At 36.4% G+C, this 22226-nt stretch overlaps 1 protein-coding gene across 1 annotated transcript; it reads right to left on the bottom strand.

Moving 5' to 3' along the window:
- Positions 1-9009: 9009 nt before the first annotated feature.
- Positions 9010-21358, bottom strand: LOC134529608 (PRA1 family protein 3). Its single transcript, XM_063363888.1, has 3 exons — positions 21091-21358; positions 18068-18285; positions 9010-9424 (listed from the first exon to the last, which is right to left on the bottom strand). The coding sequence occupies exons 1-3, from the start codon at positions 21264-21266 to the stop codon at positions 9285-9287; spliced, it is 534 nt and encodes a 177-aa protein (XP_063219958.1). The 5' UTR covers positions 21267-21358; the 3' UTR covers positions 9010-9284.
- Between the last annotated feature and the right edge of the window lie 868 nt (positions 21359-22226).

The following is a 22226-nucleotide window of genomic DNA, read 5'->3' as shown; positions in this document are numbered from 1 at the left end:
CATGGATGATCCATGATTCACAATAAAATATATTATCTACGATGACTAATACATTACTAGGTTGGGAAACATCCCTTGGCTAATCTGATCACATCTTCAGAGAAATGGCGAGGCATCCCGATGACGTTCGTTCTATGCAGTCAGTCCTGAATCGCGGTGCACAGTGAAGTAAGTTTGTGGCAGCCGAGACTTAATTAAAAGCGATGTTAACGAAAGAAAGGTGGGGAGGCTTCGGCTCTCGAACCGAAAGGTTCCGAACATTACCGAGGTTCTTGTCAACGAAAGCAGACTTCGATACCTCGAAGTTGTTGGTACTGCCCGATGTCAGCGTGACCTACCGAGGTGTGGCTGAAATGAGTAGAGATCGACTGGTAGAAGCATTGAGGCTTATGGAGAGGACTGAGCCAGCGCTCTGGTGGGCTGTGAAGTAACTACAGTACTGGTTCCTGCGGGACACGCCAGAGGGTAGCGCTCCGCGGGCGTTCAAACTCTCAGGGGAAGAGATTCGCAAAACTACCGCTAGGTGGCATAAGTATGTACTTCACGTGCTGCAGTCATGGCTGGGGTTACCGGCCAGTCAAAGATCCGGGGCAGTGTTCCCAGGAAAACCTGGAGAGGGGGGAGGGGTTAAAACTGCCATGCCAGTGGTAAGGCTGGTCTACAAGACCCGTGCGCTTGACTATACTTTGGCGAAGATGATTCGCGAACATGCCAAGGAGTGCTGGCATGAGCCGAGCTCTAGGAACTGCCCGGTCTTGGGAGTTCGCAGGCCTTAGCAGTTCTTGTCACTAATTGGGGACAAATTACAGGAGACATCCATGCGCCAAGACGGGAATAATGGGATCGCCCTGCTGGCTCATTGAAAAGTAGCTGCTGGGAAAATTTGGGGAGACGAGACTGACAAAAGTTGGGTGGGAGTGTACCAGAGGAGGCACAAGTTTAAGTCCATGCAGCAGAGGAATGATTGACGACTTTATTTAAGGTAAAAAAAATTCAAATTTGAAATTGTGCCAAAACCACCAGTTGGTGGCAAAATACCCATCTGGCAATATTACAAACATTTACAGCTAATTTCCTCTCAATTCTGGCACTTTTAATTGCAATTGTTAGTTTATTTTGCTTTTAAGACACAGCCGCAGTGTCTATAGTGTCATAGATTCAACAATTACGATAATACTGTGTGATCATAGTGGTAGAATGATTGAAACTATCAATTTAAACATCAAACACAATGGACACACACTGGACAACAATGGACACACACTCATCAAAAAAGGACATACTTGTCAAAAAGGAAGCACGTTTGGAAGAACATTAAAAAGGATGCACATTTGGAAGCACAATATATGCAGCCTAATTGGACGCATTCCAAATTTCGAAAAATTTTATCAATTTAATTGCATCACAGGATAAAACGACATAACTCTAAGTAAAAAATCCTTCATGCAGAGATAAATTTCTCACAAATAATCAGGAGCACACACTTGGCCTACACATCTGACATTGTACATGACCTGTTTAAAATGTCCGTTGAATATTGACGAATGAGGCTGCTTGGCTACTGACTGTATCTTCCTGACCACCAAATTGATATGCATGGCCAAACTACTAGTTGTGCCTGGCCAACCTATCTGATGTGTCTGCCATAAGACTGGATGTGCCTGGCCACCGACTGAGCGTACCTTGCCACCAACTGGACATGTTAGCCTGATTACAGAACAGACCTGCCTGATCCGTGCCACCTACTGTACATTTTAACCTGACCAACCGACTGGGCATACCTTGCCACCAACTGGATGTGTTATCCTGACCAACCGACTGGATGTGTGTGTCTGGCCAACAGACTGGGCGCACCTTGCCACCACAACATTAGAGGAGACTTCAACAGGTGTGGTTCCACTAGCACCAACTGGATGTGATTAGCCACCGACTGGGCATACCTGGCCACAAACTGGAAGTACCTAACCACCAATTAGATGTGCCTAGCCACTACTGGACATTCCTGCCCACTGACTGGACATGCCTGGTTACCAACTGGATTTGCCTTGCCACCTACTGGACGTGCCTGGTTAATCGACTGTAATGTGGAGATGCCCTGAAAACATATTTCAAGGCATGCAAAGGACTCACTTTGCCTTCTAAGAAGACTGTAAAAATTGAGAAATGCTTGTAATTTGCTAGTTTTTTTTTACTTGTATAATTTATGTAATAAATTTTTTGTTTGTATTTTATCTTGAACCTCTCTTTTTTGGTAAATTGATGTTATATTAAATTACATTTTTGTATTGACCAATGATTGAACTAAGCACTGTAATTAATTGAATCAATCACTATTTTTTTAATAAGCTATTTTTTTGATGTATTTTGGAATTTTTCCCGAATTTCTAGCTGAAAAATTACAGATTTACAAGATGGCCGACAAGATGGCGGATGTGGAGTCATCTAAAATGGCCACCGACCTCCTGATCATAGGCAAAGAGCAGCGGACACACCAATAAAATAGCAGAATCCTTACGATTGGTAAGCCACATCTGAGTAATCCACTGAGCCCATTGTCCCATAAGAAATGCATTAGGCCTATATGCCCTAATTTACACTACTTATAATATATGTATATTGAAAAACACTATTTAGAAAAAAATAATAGAATAAATTATAAATGTGGAATAGTAACTGACCATAAGTCATTTCAAACTTAAAATGTTTATTTTATTAGGAATATACACAACAGTACCTATATAAGTATAGCTCTTGCATTTTCTTACTATCTCTCATTTAGCATACCTTCAGATTGCGCGAATTCATTTAGCGTGATTTTACTGCCCCAGTCGTGAATAGTACACCTGTAAATTTCAGTTAGCATATTGTCACACGCAAAAAAAAGGCGGGCATGACGCCATGAAGTCTGTTTCAACAGATGTACCATGGAATACAGTTAGCTGTACGAGGGAGGAAGATATGCGCATGTAGGTCTGACTACGCTATCGGCTGACATACAAACATTGGCTATTGCAAGTTAAGTTGCGGCTATAGAGTGTAAAGGTCCAAATGTTTTTACATCCGTGCATATGCCATTGTGCCTTACCATTGTCACCCAGCCACAGATCGGAATGTGATGAACTCAGTCCAGCCAGTGGCAGGGAACTCGCACAAACACAAGCAACATGTGACCATTCGTCTGCCAGAAACTGTCTGTGAGCAAGCACCCACAGTTGGAATCATGGTGAAATCATGGTTTCCAAGTGAGAGCATAATGCATTGTGTTCAAGTACTGGAGACAAAACTATTAGTATTACGGCGTGCAGAATGTCATGGAGGCCACACTTATGTTCGTCACACTTTAGTTTTAAGCAAGTCAACTGTGTGCACAATCATATGAAATTCAGACTATCAAACGTTTATATAAGTCTGATGCTGTTGGTTGTACTAGTGGAAATATATTTGACATTAGATACTGGAACAGAAATGAACAGATGATTCAATGGAAAAGGTTGTTAAATGAAAAAAAAATCAAGGGCCTGACAGGCTTGATGGGAACCAAGCTGTGATACACGAATAAGCATTTTAATTATTGAAAAATTAAAATGTAAATATCCGGACAGTAATATCGGTTTCACTGTCAGTAAAGGATGGTTTGGAAAGTTTGCAAAAAAGTACACGACTTGAGTTGGTCAAGCCTGGGCGAGCAAGTCAACCAGCAAACTGACAATAACTGTCTCCTATTACGTGGTGTCATATTTGTTATACAACGTATTCAATGGTAGTCTTATAAAGATCAATGGTGTGGCATATTTATCATTGAGTGGTATTCTATGCATTTATATTACATAAAGAATATTTCCCTACATACTTTGGAACACATTAACACATTAAGTAAATAACCTTGCTAAATATTAAGACCAATTACGTATTCAGTATACACAATTTTGGGTAACATGAACTTGTTTAGGAGCACATTAGTCGTGCTAAGTGAGGGATTGGTGTATAAATGAAGAAGTCCAGATTGTTACAAAAATTTAAGAAACAAAAACTTTAATTATTGAATTAATACAATTGTAAAAAATTTTTCAATTTTTTTTGGAACTGAAGAATAGACTTGTTTTAATTGTGCATTTTCTTGCAACGTGCATTGTACTGCCATTGAAAACACAATGCAAGTGCTAGGAAATTTTTTAAAAATTCGAAATGAACCTGTTCTGGGTTCTATTTATATAACAATCGTTGCCTAGCAACCAGCTACTAGTTGGTTGCTAAGGATGTGACATCATAAGTTTCCAACCCCCATAATGAATTTACTACTTCTTACCAGGCACCAGGAGTGTTGCGTTCGCTGTCAACACTTTTTCTATGGGATATTCCAATCTCTACTAACCATTAACTATTATAGGTACACATATGAAAATTCATTCATAATAAAGTAGACATATGCTGGGATTGAAATTCACTTCAAACGACTCCAGACATGGGTAAAATTCGTCAAATTATGATTAAAAGTAAAAATTAATGTTATCCATTTTCCTCCCTCCTTTCTTACAAATGTAGACAATCTTCCTCCCATGAAGGTAACAGGTTTGAACAATCATTGAAATGAAAACAGCACTCAAACCCCACAACAATGAAATAAAAAATGACACGTAGTTTCCCAAGGCAGGGTCTACCCATAGGCAGCCCTGTGTGGGCTAAGCTACAAAGCATTGTGACTAAGTCTTTGATGAATGGAGGTCTGCACCACACCTCGTGTCCAGACAAAGCTAAACGTCAGAGGAGAGAACTAACTAGTTATGCGAACAACAGTTTAGGTCGGGGTCGAGGGGGACAGGCCGTGGAACTGATGGAATTGGATTCGGAGTAATTACACTACGTAAGGGAAACTCAATGCTGGCAAGATGGGATGGCTCCATGGTGCCCGTACATGTTCGGTCCCAATGGCAGATGAGGTCCTACTGCAGTGGCACCAAGAGGTGCCGCGCTGCCCAGACCGGGTTGAAGCAGTGCGGGCACTGCTTAGCGTTCCTTCCCCTCCTTTACCCTCCCCTCTCCACCTTTCCCCTTTCTCTCCAACTTCCCCTTCCTACCCCCCTCTTCCTCCCTTCCCCGCCACGCCGCCAGCGCACCCTGCCGTGTATTGTTTCCCGGCCTATATAACCTCGGCACCCAGGCTATTTGCCGCAGTCGTCCAGTCGTTTGACACGAAGGCTGTCACTTGGGGGCTGGCGTCGCGTTGGTATGTACTCGGCTGTGAAACTTAACTTCTGTAATTTTCAGTAATTAGTATGTTTTCTTGTTCTTGCTTGCGTGTTGTGGCCGCGCTTTCACTTTTGGATTTTCCCCATGTTAAGTAATGTTCGTAATCTCTCTTGGACCCTTCAGGTCAGTGCTTAATTGGATTTTTTGCCTTAGTTTCTTTTGCTCACGCCGAGTACTACCGGTAGCTTATGTGACAGTGTTTTTCTGCGGTTGTAGGTGGGCATGCCATGATGGCTTTGGACACTTCTTGTCAAGCCGCGTTGTAACGGTAATAGTAATTGTATGTAATTGTAAGTGTAATTTCTTCCTTTCTTTCTTGTTATTGCCTAGCGGCCCATATGATTGTGCTACGTTAAACGCATCGTCAGCTTGCCCCATTTATCGCACCATTGTTTTAACTTGTATTCCCGCGGGGATCAAATTATTATATGCATATTATATGCATTGTATGCATGGTTACTAATAAAGTGGATTGTTTGTTATTTCGGATTTTTGTGACTTTATTTCTTGCAGCACGAGCGCACCACTGCCGTGGTCGTATTGCAACGACCCCTTGTTGTTTGTGTTGATTTCCTGTTTCAGTTGTAGGTGCTGCTACAGGGTTTCGCTCGCGAAGTGAGAAAAGAGTGAGAGACAAGACAGGCTATGTTTGGAGACATGGTCACACGATGAATAATAGTGATCTATAAAAGTTAGTGATTTATAAAAGTTGCATAACAATAACATAAAAACTGTTTCATGAGTGGGATACATATGCTAGCGGTGGGTGCCATTTGTCACACTGTACTTGTTGCTCTGCACTCCTCAGCTGTACTCCCACACACTAGCGGGGTAAAGGAAGTATGGCAATGGGCAACAACGGCCTGAGCGACCAGACGGATTACTGACAGGTGTCATCACAACATGACTTTCAAATGGGCCATACGGGCATGATATGTGGAGGTTGGAAATCCTCACCATGTCGACCTGGAGGGGAAGTCAGACTTCTCAGGCCTGGAATCACCAACCCCCCTCCACCAGATCAAGATCTTTTAGAGGAAGAACCCTGAAATATCTGTAAACATCTACTCCATCGACGTGAACAACAAGAGTATGGGGAAGGAGGAAAAGCAGAACCATTTCATATGTTCATGATATGCTTCACATATTATCATGATTTGCCATTAGAAACAGGAATGACAGGGCAGCAGTGTCTTGATGCACACAAGAAGTTCTGCAAAACCCATGCTCCTGTACACTCGCTACAGGTGTACCAACACTCCTGGAATGAGGTGGACTTTGCTTCATTAACGCACAAAAGATGTTTGAAAGCTCGATTGTTCACGCACCTTCCCTCGTCATGTGTCTTCCCCATACAGCTAGGTTCAGTACATTTCAAAAATTCAGCTGTGAGGTTACTTTGCCCGGTTCAAGGCACACACACGTGTCTGACCACATGGCCCCTGTGAGTTCGCCCCGTATGTGGCCATGTACACTTTGCACAGTACCTCTCAATCAGGTCCAGAGAAGCACTTGAGTCTAACGCGAGTCCCTTGAACTCAAACATGGTTGCACACGTGTATACATAACACAGTACCTGCTTTGCATGCAGCTGCCGAATTCTCGGAAGGTCCGTGCGCGCTGTGGCCACATGGGCCGCTCTCGTGTTGTTGTTGTTCTCATTCCGTCTCACAACCGCACAACTCACCACTCACTCGTACAGGTCTGGCAATTACAGTAGCTTAACTATCTCACTCCATGCTCTTGGGAGCCATTTGTTGTGGTTCCGGAAGGTGTGAATCGTCAGCGGTCGTGAATTTGGGCGCCACCTTGTAAGGGCACACGGACCCGGCAGAGACTCGTCTCAGGGCGAGACATCACCAGTACGGGGAATGAGATTCGGTCCCTCCTAGCCTCCATTTATCGCACAGGCCTGGGCCGCTCTCAGCTTCGGGCATGCTTACAAATTACGAAGATGGTTGCACACTCCAGTGGGCTCTTAAAGACGACTCACACGCCTGATACCTGGGGGAGCTGGCACGTGGTCAGTAAATAACACGGTGAACTCAGTATTTTTTTTTTATTATACTTCGACGTCAGGTTACACAGTACCCACGGCACGAACTGAGCTAGGCGAGAGCCGGACCACACGGTGGTCACACAAGATGATACTGCTTAGCTGTCTGGCAAAGTCCTGCTAAGGGTTGAAAAAAATACTGAATTGAACAGTCTGCCGGCCAAGGTGAGTACTGAGGATAGTATTAAATTGATTCAGATTGAATTACGTTAACAGATTTAAGTACAGCTCGGCAATGCAAAAAGATGAAGTCTCCGGGATGCGTGTGTGTCTCACCTCAACCGTGGCTAGTTGCAGACTGGGCCGGAAGAGCGTGCTCCTACCTGCGACATGGCGTCTTCCACCGAACCACAAAACTGTTACACTGGTTTTAGTTATGTGCTGCGGGTAAATATGAAAAGCACTCTTAAAATACTACTAACATAAAAAACAGATGCCCTCTCTTTACTTAGCTACATGCGAACATACAGTTATTAATAAACTAACACATAAACAGGATCCAGGTTAGTTCAGTTCCGGTCCGCTATGGTGTCGTTATTGTACCGAAGCACTGCTTAAAACGCCGTCTTCCGGTAGTTCGTGGCGTGCTGTTTGAAAACACACGACTACGTACTTCTGTAATTCCATGCCAGGAAGGAACAGGTCAAGGTCAAGGAAGGGAGTTCATTCCAACCAAGCTTATGGGGCAAAGCCCCGGTCGACATCAAGTTTAATAAATTATCTTAGTCGCATACTGGAGTACTTCTAATTCAAATTCTAAATCATATCTAAAGGCTAAAATGAAAATTTTATGGCATCAAATATAAAAATTTCAACTAAGCATTCAGAGAAAATTATTATTTTTGGGCTTAATAAAAGTACTGGTTATAGTGATTTACACATTTGAAATAATTTATTTTGACTGTTTTACAATAAACATGTAATAGGTCTGGTAAGTGATAGCAACATGCTTGGTGAACTTTCCAGTTTTAGTATTCATTAATTTAAATTTACAAGAAGTGCAAATTTATTAGCTTGAAAAAGGACAAAAAAAGACTAAGCATTTCAAGGCTAACCAATTTTTAACCTGAATATTTTTTTTAATGAATATTTCCTTTAGTCAGTGTTTGTGTATAAAACCAAATTATATGCAACATTAATTAATGGAATAAAAATATTTCTGTTATAAGTGACAGTGAAATTTATTTGTTAGATTACAAATAATTAGGCAATTAAATTTTTGTACTTAACCAATTGGAGGAGTACGTTAACGTAAGACAACGTATTTGGCCATTTACACAATCCCTCTATGTGCTGAGTAAAGTAAACTGCACCAAGTTTGCAGTGAGCTTTAAAAACACATCATAACTAAACCTAATTCTGATGTTAATTTATTTAAAAATAGTTTGTTCATATAAAAATAAAGCACTTAATATTATTGTCATAATTGGTTTTGTTACACAAGAAAAAAATGTGTGTTCAAAAAAGATATAAATTTGATCTGTTTTAATATTTTGTTTTTTAAACTGTAATTTAGAAGCAGAAAAAATAAATTTTATTACATTTTGCTTAAATATTTAAAGAAATTATGTCTTTGTTTATTTATAAGGATAATAATTTTCAACATGTAAAAAGTTGTTTTCAGAACTTTTTAGAATACAGATATTTGGATCGGTAGCATGTTTTTCACATGATTGTAAACTTTGGCACCAAAATAATAACAAAAATTGATTAAATAAAAATTTTATTTGGTATTGGTTTCAGTGTTTTAACATATACATGTTCAATCAGTTATTTCTAAAAATATTCAAAGTCTTTTTGTCTCACATTATCTTATGCTTATAGTTTTACAATTTTACATTTTTTATACTTGAATATAAATACCTACAAATTAGTTGCATGAAATATGATCACATAGAAAAACAGAAAACAAACTGTTATGGCTTAGTACGTTTTAAGTCAAAGCTATGTATAATGCAATTGACCAAACAGTCTTTTATTTTTATGATAAAACTTCTTGCTCCAAACCAAATATGTCTAGAAAGACTCCCATTGGTGTTTTCTTCAGTCCTATTCCCTCGATTTTATTTACCAGCTTATTCTTGATATTACGAAGCCTTAAGGATGCATGAATAAATGTAACTGCAACAGAAAAGGTACATCAAGTTCTTAAATTTATTATTAGTGTTAAAACCAACATAAATGAATCAGCTCACAAAACTTTTAATAAATTCAGTGTAAAACAATAGGTAAAATTAACAAAACAAATGCATTCCTTCTTTGCATACAATCTACCATTTTGAAAATACTAGAAAAACTTCAACAAGCTTACACAAGAGGAAATGTGCTGACATTATATTGTATACTCTGTTTCATGTTCAGTACTGTGAATATTGAGAAACACTAAAAGCCACAGAACAGCAAGTAAACTTTTAAATTTTCCCATTTGAAAATGACTGCATACATTGATAGGTCGGTCATTGTATGTTGTGGCTTGTGACGAGTACCCAAACTTATATTTCATAACCTCATGCTTTGATCATAGTTACTGAATTTCTGGTGATATTTATGCATTAAAACTGAATCACCATTTAATGGGGTATATATCTATAGCATACGTAACCAAAGGAAAGAGTGTAACAGAAATACTTGTAAGCATAACATGTCTATTTAAATTTAAGTTTTCCAATTGTAGGGGGAAAAATGCCTAACACTTTGATTTTGTAACTTTGTACACAATAGTGTACTTATACGATCTCAAGTGTATCTTATTAATTTAAATACATTAATCAGTACCAGACAGAGAAAATGTTATATAACCAAGCAGAAGGCTTAAATTACAGAAATACAAAAAAACAGTCAGTTTTATAGATTGAAGCAATAACTAATGCTGTTTAAAAACAAGCACATACTCAGATATATAAATAGAAAACGTTTAACAACCATGGTTATTTTTTTAAAATATTTGGAGATGGTCAACAAGGCAACTAGATATATTTGATTCATTTGTCCTATTTTTTGGCAGATTTATCACTATTTAAGTGCAAAAATTCAGTACTATGAAACTGCAAATATAGCACTGCAACATTCTAATATGGCACTGAACTACTGTTGTGCAAGATATAATTTCTGTGTTAAGTCACATTTACAATAGTTAGTCATATCCTCCTATCATCTGTTCGTCTGTTATCTGGCCTAGATATTTACAAAACTTGTCAAGTCAGTTGCCACAATTTTCCATGATCAATGATGCCACTGAGGAGAAAGATTTAATTTTGGACAAATTTTCTCTAATAATGACACTTGTTCGACAACCATGTGAGCAAAGAACTTATCTATCATACTGGATATTTATTGCTCTGATATTTATTTATACATTTCTTAGTTACAGTATATAATTAATTTGTAAATTATAGAACACTTCTGTGTCAATACATTTTTGTTTCAAACAAAAAAACTTTAAAATGTGTTCAAATGAAATTAAAAATTGTTTTTAAACAGTTAAATGAATAAACAAACATTAAAGCCCTATAAAAATCATGAGATTTAAAAGGCCGCTACCTTGTAAACTTTTTAGAGATTATAATATTGTATGCTTGTCCATACGTCAAAAGTTAAAGCTTGGAAAGCTTTAAATGGACGAACAGAATCGTTCAGGCGCTCAGATTGGTTGCAGGTCACGTGACTGACATATGGTTGGATGATGGACAGATGCAACAATTTATGTAAATTCAGCTTTACTGCAAGATAACATTTCTGAGCTTTATTATGACAATATGTCTAAATGAAAGTGAAATATTTACAATTAAACATACAGAAATTTTGTGCTGAATGTGTAAACTGACATATAGCAAGTACAATTACTATATAAACTTTGGTACTGATCCACCCAAGTGGCAGTTGCAAAGTAAAACTCGTATTATTATAAAAAAAATTTTTATAAAAATACAAGTACTCAACAGGTTAGAAGCACTCATATCCTGTCTTTCACTATGTTGAAGAAATTACAACTGAAATTTAACCAATATTATCACAAGTTAAAATTTAAAAGGAATATTGCATTTCAATTTTTGATGAGTTTTCTATCTGAAATCACAAAAAACAACCAACATTTCCTGCACAAGATGCAGTAAACATGTACTAAAATAACCATTTGTTGTAAAACTAAAGAAATAACACAAAATTATAATTTTCCTTGCAAAAAGTCAGTTTAGGATAATGTTTTTCAAAATCAAATGAAATCCTACCAATTTTGACATTAAGTATTGCATCTTCAGGGGTCATTCCATGTTAAACCAAGCAAAGAATATCAGGGTTCAACCTGATCATGTCAGATTTCAATAAAACCTTTTTTTCAAGAATCATTCAATTGAATTATGCAAAACAATTTTTTTTTAATAATCATATTATTTTGCCTTGCGTAATATTTTTCGATCTTGAATCACTCTTGTTTTAAAGACTAAATATTTGTTTGACCACTAAATTTAGAAAAAAATTCACAAAGCTTGATTATATAATACCTTATTCAATTTGACTAAACAAATAAATATTAAAGTTAAAAAATTAATTTTACAAAAATTTTTATAAATTTTTAAAAATTATGAATGATGATGTAATGATATTTTGTAAAATTATAAACTACATCCTTAAAATTTTAGAACACATTTCTAAAAGTACTCTAACTGCAACTGCCGTGCAAAACTGCCTACAAAATTTCATACATAAATCAGGCAAGTAACATATGCGTGTAATATTCAAAATCAAAGTTTACTCTTATGCAAAACCTTTCTGCACCACCCTTCTCCCATAACCATCCACACACCTGGTCAGCGGAATACAGCCTGACCTGCTGCTAGCTAGATGTGTCCTTTTTCCTGTACGTGTACACCACTCGGAGCTTGGACAGTGACATACAGCCTGCCCCGCTGCTAGCCGGATTCACCCCTTCCTCCCGTACATCCACCTACTGCCTGGTCAGCGGCATGAAGCCTGTCCCACTGCTAACTGGATATAACTCCCCCCACCTCCTGTACGTCACCTACACACCTGGTCAGCTGCATGCAGTCTGCCCTGTTGTTGGCCAAATACACCCTTCCTCCCGTACATCCACCTACTGCCTGGTCAGCGGCATGAAGCCTGTCCCACTGCTAACTGGATATAACTCCCCCCACCTCCTGTACGTAACCTACACACCTGGTCAGCTGCATGCAGTCTGCCCTGTTGTTGGCCAAATACACCCCTTCCTCCCGTACATCAACCTACTGCCTGGTCAGCGGCATGAAGCCTGTCCCACTGCTAACTGGATATAACTCCCCCCACCTCCTGTACGTCACCTACACACCTGGTCAGCTGCATGCAGTCTGCCCTGTTGTTGGCCAAATACACCCTTCCTCCCGTACATCCACCTACTGCCTGGTCAGCGGCATGAAGCCTGTCCCACTGCTAACTGGATATAACTCCCCCCACCTCCTGTACGTAACCTACACACCTGGTCAGTTGCATGTAGTCTGCCCTGTTGTTGGCCAAATACACCCCTTCCTCCTGTACATCCACTACTGCCTGGTCAGTGGCATGAAGCCTGTCCCACTGCTAACTGGATATAACTCCCCCCACCTCCTGTACGTAACCTACACACCTGGTCAGCTGCATGAAGTCTGCCCTGTTGTTGGCCAAATACACCCCTTCCTCCCGTACATCAACCTACTGCCTGGTCAGTGGCATGAAGCCTGTCCCACTGCTAACTGGATATAACTCCCCCTTCCTCCCGTACATCAACCTACTGCCTGGTCAGTGGCATGCAGCCTGTCCCACTGCTAGCCAGGCTTACTTGAGTAAACATGTTTTTGAGCTGCCCATCAACGCTCTCTATGTTGCTACATATGTTTGGGCATTGCCTTCAGTTGATCCTACCAAGCTTAGAAAGCATCTTTTGTGTTATAAAACCCATCTAGCAATTCACTTTCTGAGCCATAAGGCATGTACAAAAAGTTTTTCTTTATATGTTCATGCTATGAAGTACTGTACACTCCAACTACACAGACATTTCTTACACCATATGCTATTATCTGTCAATGTGATTAATGATGACTGGTCCTTGGTTGAAGATTGTATGCTACATGATTAAAAATTAAATTATTGTATTGTCATAAGTTCTTGACGTGCCAAATTTCATGTTAATCTGACATCCATGAGTAGGAGAAAAATTGAGTTACAATATTTGATTACATGGGTCATTCTCATGATAATGTACAATTTTTAAATCAAAAAGTTGAAAAGATAAAATATTGTAACTGTATTTGTTTAAGTTGTATAACACTGTATAATGTATAACACTGATGACAATGGCTACAAACTTTGTCGAATATTTTTAATTTTAAAAAATATTAATGAAAAGTGTTGATCATGGAGGTGACAGCCATTGACACGGAGGTGATAGCGAACTTCAAATGGATAAAATATTGCAAATAAGTGACACATTTTTTATTTCACTCATTAAAATCATTATATTTATTAATTCAACACTATTTAGCATCAAAATACACTCCGCTATCTGCTTGGCTTGTACAAAAGTTGGAAAAGGAAGTGATTTTATCAATATTTTCATAATAGTTATTCGAATATCAAAAGAAAATATACTTAAATTATATAACAAATATTAAATAATACTGCCATGTAAATTTAGCCACAAAACAAGACCCTGCCAACACATATATTCATAATTACATACTGTAAAAACAAAACAAACAAAACTGTACCAACCCCTCTTGCTTTTTAGTGGACATTGTAAAATATGAATTATGTCATTGCTATCGACTTGTGCTATATCGTCTACTTGGGGGAAAACAAATTTTCTGCCAGCTGACTTCCTCAAATGTTCAACTGTAAATTCTGTACTATCATCTACAGACTGCACTAAAGGTAGATAATGTTTAACACATTTCTTACCACGGAATTTCTCTATAACAAAGTCATTGTCTTTCGGCACTACAGGTTGTTCTAATGTGCAATTTACACTCATTTCAGCATTATTGTCACTGTCAGAAGAATATACATCTGCGTATCAAAGTTTTGCTATGGCTGGGTGACCAGACGTGGATGTATCTGAACAGTAAGGTTAAGGACATACAAGTAGGTTTTGAGAAAAGCATATCATCACCACAAAAAATTACATTACATGCACCACAGTTGTAATGATTCGGCAGAGACTACCAACACGCTAAATTTTGTGTGTGTGTGTATATATATATATACACACACACACGCACGCCCCCACGCACGCACGCACCCACCCACGCACCCACCCACGCGCGCGATGACTTCTAGTTTTATCCTTCCAGTTCTTTCTCATATTACTTTTCTCTCTTTCAGTCATCTGCTGTACAAGTTTTATTTTCCCTTCATTCTTGCGCTTGAAATATCTCTCTCTCTCTCTCCTTTATTTTAGCTTCTTCGTATAATATGGGGTCCCCCTTAATTTTTTCTCTAAGTTTTTTCATATTATACCTTTTATGTTTCTTTCTGTCTTCAGCAGATATATTTTTTACTCTTCCCATGTTTCAAATGTAAACTGAACCACATATATGTTAAAATAGGTAGGTCACTATTATAAACATTATTTATGTCTGTATTTTAAATTATATTTTGAACATAAAACTCACTCTATGCAATGTAAATCAACAACATTTATTTTATATGTTCTAAAATTAACAGTTTGAACAAATTAAATAATAACCAGAACTTATTTCAAAAGTTTTGCAGCCTTGGTTCCAAGTAAAAGTTAAATGTCACCTCTATGGTAACTAGGTCACCTCCGTGGTCACGGAAGTGACAGCCACGGAGGTGACAAATTTTAATATTTTGGTTCACAGATTCCATAGTTTTCAGGTTAGAAAACTTATTTGTGGTAATACTGCAAGCAATCAATAGAGAATAGTACCTATAAAAATTGAAATAAATACATAACAATATTTTTACCTCAGTTAAGCTGACACGGAGGTGACAAATGTTAAAAACACATTCCCCTTTTTTACATTACACAATTAATAAATCACAATACACATTACTTAATCTCACTCCAATGATACTAACATAAAATAGTGGCTGCTGTCATCATTCTGCCAAAGATAAATATACTTTGCTGCACTCTTTACAACTTTTAGCGAACTAAAACTGGCGGCCAAATTGCTATCCCCATTTTCATAGGACAGATGGGTAACATACTACAAATATCTATTTTGTTACATTTATGATTAGATCAATGAATATGTAAGCAATAAAAAATATTGAGCTTGTATGTTCACATGAAGAAATTAATTATAAGTAGTTAATTGTTACAATTTTAAAGAGGTTTGGCGCTGACTCTTACTTTGGACAGGTCACGGAGGTGACAATTTGAACACTTTTCCTATTATGAAAGGAAATATTGTACCTAACTTTCATCCAGACAAAATATAAGATAATATTTAATCCATTTATCGCCTAATGATAAATAATCCAGATAACACATAAATCAAAACATATATAGTTGAAATAAATATGGACTACAGATTGTACATTTTCGTGAGAATGACCCACATATATATGTACATACATGAATACATGCATGAATATACACACACATACACACACGGTCAAGCTAAATAAAAAGCATGTCAAAAGGCTCTTTTTAGAAAATTTCCCAAATTCAAACAAAGTTTTTATTTTCCAGTTACAGCGTAAACATTTTTTTTTGCAGTAACAAGTTAAATAAGGAAAATATGACATATTCCTTGCTCTTCATTGTATTTATAAGACAAAATATTATGGAAAAAATTTTTTAAATGAAATGTAAAACTTTGCTTGCCATAAAGGTGGGATTTCTGACAGAATCTTATTAATGTCTTTCATAACTATATACCTATATAAATTTATAAACATCACAAAAAAAAGGGTGACAAGTCTGTCTGCCTTGCCCAACTCTTACCCATCCTGGGAAAACTGCGTGAAAATTTACTTATGTATTAGCGTAATTGCTAGCACACAGTTAACACTGATTTAAGATATTTTGAAATTAAGATGTGTGTTGATTATTTATTGCTTTTTTTCTTTTTATTTTGTTTATTTTCTAATTTCAGTTTGATATTATATATGTACACAAAACTAGTGACTGCTCAGCAAATCCCAATTTGGTTTGTGAGTAAACAATGGAGTAAGTTGTTGAGCACTGGATTATGGTTCCGCTAGTTGTTAGTGCATATTTTTGTGAAATTCAAGCATTATTCAAATACCTCAGAGAATTCCTGATGTCACAGATTTACAGAAAAATGCTAGCATCTATTTCATTTTATGCTTGCTCATAAGGATCATTGCTGCCTCCGAAATAAGCAAGTTTTCTAGTGTTTATTTCCTTTGTGTTCCTGTCCCTTGATTTTTTTTCTATCATTTTCTTTTCTACTTGCTGCAATTCCTTCATCAAGGGTACACAATTGTAGACTAGTGTTGAGCAGTCAACACATTTAACTATGGTAATAGTTAGGTCTGCCTACCTTATTTTAAATACATTACAAATATTATAGGAATTCCTGCAAAATTATACTTTTTATTTGGTACTGAAATTTCAAAAACTCACTTGTTCGAAAGGGATACGATCAAAGGTAACGACTAGGTCTGCTCAGCCTACTTGAAAATATTGTAACATAGCATAATTCCTGCCCCCTGTTATTGGTAAAAATTTGAAATGAGAATGTGTTATGTTGCTGAGGTTTTCTTCATGTTTCATAACTAATATATACTCTTGTTTCTTCTATTATACATAGTCAGTTAAGGTATTTTGGTTGTACTTGAATATTATTATTTTTGGTTAGGTTTGGTTTGGTTTGGTTTAGTGATGAATATATTTTCTTCTTATTATTATTTTTTATTTATGTAGGTTGGTCAGTTAAAGTAAATGTGTCTATCAATTATGTTTTTACAATTTTAAAGCATCTTCTGGTTAGTGAGGCTGTAATTGCATTACTCAAAGACCTCTAAAATCAGGTGTTATAAGCCTGACTAGATTCTGAAAAACTTGCTAGTTTGGAAGGAATAAAAAAAAAATGAAAATTGTACACTTAAATACATTACAAACAAGTACTAATGACATAATAATTTAAATATTGCTTTAGCTAAAACTCTATATCAAAAACTATACCACAAAAGGAATGACAGAAATTTTAAGAATTAATTTAAGGGGCAATGAAGAAAAACAATTGAGGAGTTATCACAAATCTGTGCCACCTGCTTCATTGTGCATGACCAAACTCCGCAAAGAAGCCACACTTGTCACTTAGTTTGAAAATTGGATGAAAGACTGCAGAAATACGTGTATGTCCTTGGCATTCCCAAACCTGAGGTATGGGAAGCAGAATATTAAAAAAAAATTGTGTAAAATTGTGATTACTATAATTAATTTTACATATTTATTCCTTGTCATGTTCTTTTCTGTTTGTAACTTATTTCATTGTGTGGAGGGTTTTTCATCTTAGCAATTTTTAGTTACTGTTCCATCTATTTTGAATGCTTTCAATCCCATATTTTTCTGTTATTTATACAATTTCTACTATCAGGTTTTTTATGATACAGTCATAATTGAAAACATGTCTACATGAAATACTCAAGCAACACTATAAGTATTATTCAAAAAACTTTTTTAGAATACTTTTTCTTAAAAAAAAAGTTCCTAAACTCCATAATAACCTCACTTATCAAATGTAATTTGTTAATTTAACATGACATAGAATAAATGACCTATAAACAAATAAGACGTACCTGTAATTGGCAAGAAAATTCCGAACACAAACACTACGACACAGCCTGCCATATACACCATCACAAAGATGCCACTCAACATGACAATCATGCTGAAGTATGGATGTTCTTTTCTAAAAACCATGGCAGATCTCTTAGAGCTGGTGAAAAAATAGAAAAGAAATATTCCCACAGCAACGGCAAACATTCCACACAGCATTTTGATAGGATGAACAAGCCTGAAACAAAATTTATAAAACAAACTTGTATACTACAAGTTGCAAAGTTTTAAAAGTAAATTTCTAAACCATCAACATTGATTTTTAATGGATACAGAGGCACAATAAAGACACTGCTTAGATTAAGAGTGTGTGAGAGTCCGCATGTCACACACCCTGACAAAACATATTCGTATTCCCAATGATTTAACTACATTAAAAAATATATATTATAATAACTTGCTACAAATTATTATGTAAAAGCAATTTTTTAACCATTTTAGGGTAATATCCTAGATTAGAGGCTTCTGCGTGAAAATAAAATTTCAAATGTCTTGGCTTTTCAGTTCAAATAAATTATAAAATTTATATTTTTGAGCACTATTTATGTTCCTTGGTTTTCTCCTTAAAAAGCATTTTACAGTTATATTTGATTGCGAAATACTCACTAGTTGCAGGGTGCTTAAGTTCAGCAGAACTGAGCAGTATAAAAATTAAAATCAATAAAAATAATATGAAAATTATTGAAATTGCTATAAACCTAAGTAAAGGCAATTTTAATCATTTTCCATAAATATTTACTTATTTTTAACATGTTAAACATTATTTTCCCCAACTTCAAGTTTCTTTAAAACGACCAAGTTTTATAAATTTAACTCTAAATAAAATAAAATTCCATTTTGCGAGAATCTATTCTCTCCATAATTTTTAAAGTATTTTGTATCTCACTGACATAACATAATCAACCGTTCAAACTGTTTAACAGGATTTTAAATGTTGCTGACATCAGATAATCATAATTTCAATTGATAAAGTTAATATAGATGTGCAAAAACCTAACACACAGGAAAAATAGAAAAAATTTGCATAATTGTAATACTTACAAACAAATTTTATGTATATTTTATGTTACCAACCCAACCAAAAAAAAATTAATCCAATTCTGCATGGTTGTTATGATAACTTAGAAGTGCAATCACCCAGAAAACAGCAACATAACTTACCATAATAACACACTAAAACATTAAATTTCACTTTGCTCTGAATCCATTTGAGCGCTCAGCATTCCTCATTCAAACAACACTGTTCATCAAATTATAGTATGTATAGCATCACTAATTCAATGAAATATTAAAAGTAATATAAAAAATAACACAACTGCTGTGCGAAAGAATTATTTAACAAACCACTGCGTAGCATGAACTCTCAAGCCATGATGGCTACTAACTACTATTAAATATTGTAGAAGGAAAATATAGTAAGCTCATGCCTTTAAACAGGGAGAATGCTAGAAACACCTGACTACAGCGTTCATAGTGGCTCAGCCTGAAGAACACCCACAAAATTCAAATTCATATGTATAACAATGGGTAATCTCAGCACATATTTTCTCTTGTCATTTGAGAACTTGACTTACACAAATCAATTTACCCTCTTTACTAGGGTTCAGAACCAAATAATCCCGGTTCCAAAAGTACCAGGTATTCCTTTTTATATAGTAAAAGAACTGGGATTTTAAAATCAATTCCCGGTTCTTTTGGTACTCGACATTGGCATCATAACATTTGGTTTTTATTGCACGCTAAGGTTACTTTCATTTGATACTCTCCTCTGGTGGGTGAAATGGCTAGGTGGGCGGGCACACATTGCTCTGCCCGCGCTCCCTGGTCGTCAGTTGGTTTTCGGACTGCTGTATGTGGCCCACATAGCCTGGTTGTTTGCCACACCTGGTCTCTGGTTCGAGGTCAGGTCAATGCAGGTTGGTTGGTTGGTTTGAAGAAAAAGTAAGAGAAGGGGGAGGGGGGGGGGGGTGCAAAATGAGTTCTTGCCCCAGGTGGAAAAAGGTGTAGTTACGTCCCTGATCATGTTCATATAATCTTGTACGTATTTATCCTTTGGTACACAATGTTTGCTGTTTAAATTTAGTACATCGAAAGATTCTGGCCGAACAGAAACTAAAATATCTCATTACAAAGAAATTTATCAGGTCTCGAGGAAATTATTTCTTTTACATTCCAAATACGATCATAATTCTTTGTTATATCACAAGTTTTTGTTATGTCCAGGATCTTTCCACATATTAAATGAAAACAGCAAGCATCACGATCCACAGGATCATGCCATCAGGATCAAGAATAAACTTGAATATGTGATATGGAACTTCTATCCCTTTGGGAAAATAGGTGCTTCACATAATGTACTTTTTGTGTTTTCCATTTTTTCTGCGATAAAAAATAAAAAGAATGAATAAAAAAGATGTTTCCGCCCACTGCAAAAAATAAACTGAACTCAGTCTGCAGTGTTACGTAGTGATAATAATCACAACCATTTTCTCCGGGTTTAAAAAACACAACTAATCATGTGACAAGAAAGTTCTCACATATTACAGACACAAGTAAACAGAGAACTGTCTCAAAATTCAACGATGCATCATTCTTCACAACTAATTTGGATTTTGTCTAATGTAAGTTGAAAACTCTGCTAGACAAGAGGAGAAGACGGCTTCAACTCGACTTCAGAAATAAAATCATACTTTTTTTTGTGCGAAGAAATGCTCATAGCACAACTAATGATAGATCAGTACTATTACTGCAATTGTGTGAACGCTCATTTCGATGAACGATTGTAACTAGTTAGATAATATTGCATTGAGTTCTACTGTGTGTATGATACTGTGTTGTGTTAGTGAAAAGCTTATGTTGATTGTCCGGGCCTTAAAATATTGTACTAACGAAGTAAGCACATGTATTTCAGGCTACAAACAGTTTCACAATAAAACAAGGCTAAAAGAAAAAAAACTTTAACATAACTACGTTAGGTACTCACCCAACTAACAGAAATGTTATAATTGATAGTAAAGCATAATTTGTCTGATAATATAGCATGTTATTGACAACGCGTTTCTGCCACTTTTCAAGATCTTTGAGATTTGGCACTTGAAATCTAGCCGACTCCAAAAGAAAATCATCTAAACTTCGCAACGGTGATATTTCAACCTCCATTTCAACGTTGTTTCAATACAGAGTTCACGCAAAACAAATGTCAGATTCAGCCGGGTTAGATCACATAAATAAATATAAACAATTAAAAAGAAAGTCATAGAGTAAACAACGTTATAGTACAACTTCATTTATGTGTGTCATAGAAAACATACTCGTCTTTTGAGAACAAATCTGCATTAAAACAGCTGATTTGGAGTAAGTTTCTAGAGATAAATGCAAATGTTAAATAATTGTTATTGTTTTAAATGAATATTGATAAATTTTTATGCTATGTTATGATCTACCCAAATATTTAAAAAGGAAGCAGTTTTCATTTCACAGGGAAGGTTATAAATACTTTTATTTAGTTTAAAGAATAAAATTTTTTTCTGGAAAGGGAGGGGGGTGGTTATTTATTAACATTTGCTAATTAGCTACAATAGTCCTAGCTTTCAGCCTTTCTTAACAACACTATACATAAATTAGTATGAAAAAACCAGATTTACACCAGTCGATTGCAAGACCGTGTTCGTGCATGTTCTTCACTTTTCCACTTCGGTTTTTTCTCTCATTGTACCCTAAACTTAACATGTCAATGATTTGATTTTTAAATTCTATTTATATCGCATATGCTGTATTTGATTTAATTTTTATGTCCGTTGGTTAGAATTATGGTAATTCTTAAGAATAACCATTTTTCTAAAAATAAATTCTAAAATTAAAAAAAAATGTTGGTAGTTGACCATTTTAACAAGATGATAGGTTGATGTCGTACTGCCCCAGGCAGTAAGCAAAGCCCAGCCTCTAGTACCGTTCATCACTCGTGACAGCTTTCGGGAGGCACCTGGCTAGGAGCACCACTGTCGAGTCCAAAACTCAAACTGTGCAGTGAGTTAATTTACAGCTATGCTCTCTTGAACCAACACCATCAAGTGTTAATCTTATCGTATTTTTCACAGCTATTCCACACAGACTAGTCTT

The sequence above is a fragment of the Bacillus rossius genome, chromosome 2 (assembly GCF_032445375.1).
Source record: "Bacillus rossius redtenbacheri isolate Brsri chromosome 2, Brsri_v3, whole genome shotgun sequence".
In the NCBI taxonomy this organism is placed as follows: Eukaryota; Metazoa; Arthropoda; class Insecta; order Phasmatodea; family Bacillidae; genus Bacillus; species Bacillus rossius.
Note: the sequence above shows the minus strand (reverse complement) of the source record. Positions and strands in the feature narration are given on the sequence as shown.

Excerpts from the sequence above, each read along its gene's own strand:
- LOC134529608 (XM_063363888.1), bottom strand. The coding sequence starts at position 21,266 with ATGGAGGTTGAAATATCACCGTTGCGAAGTTTAGATGATTTTCTTTTG. Across the intron at positions 18,286-21,090 it reads ATAACATTTCTGTTAGTTGG|GCTTGTTCATCCTATCAAAA; the intron begins GTGAGTACCTAA and ends ATTTTGTTTCAG. Across the intron at positions 9,425-18,067 it reads AATTTTCTTGCCAATTACAG|TTACATTTATTCATGCATCC; the intron begins GTACGTCTTATT and ends TTTCTGTTGCAG.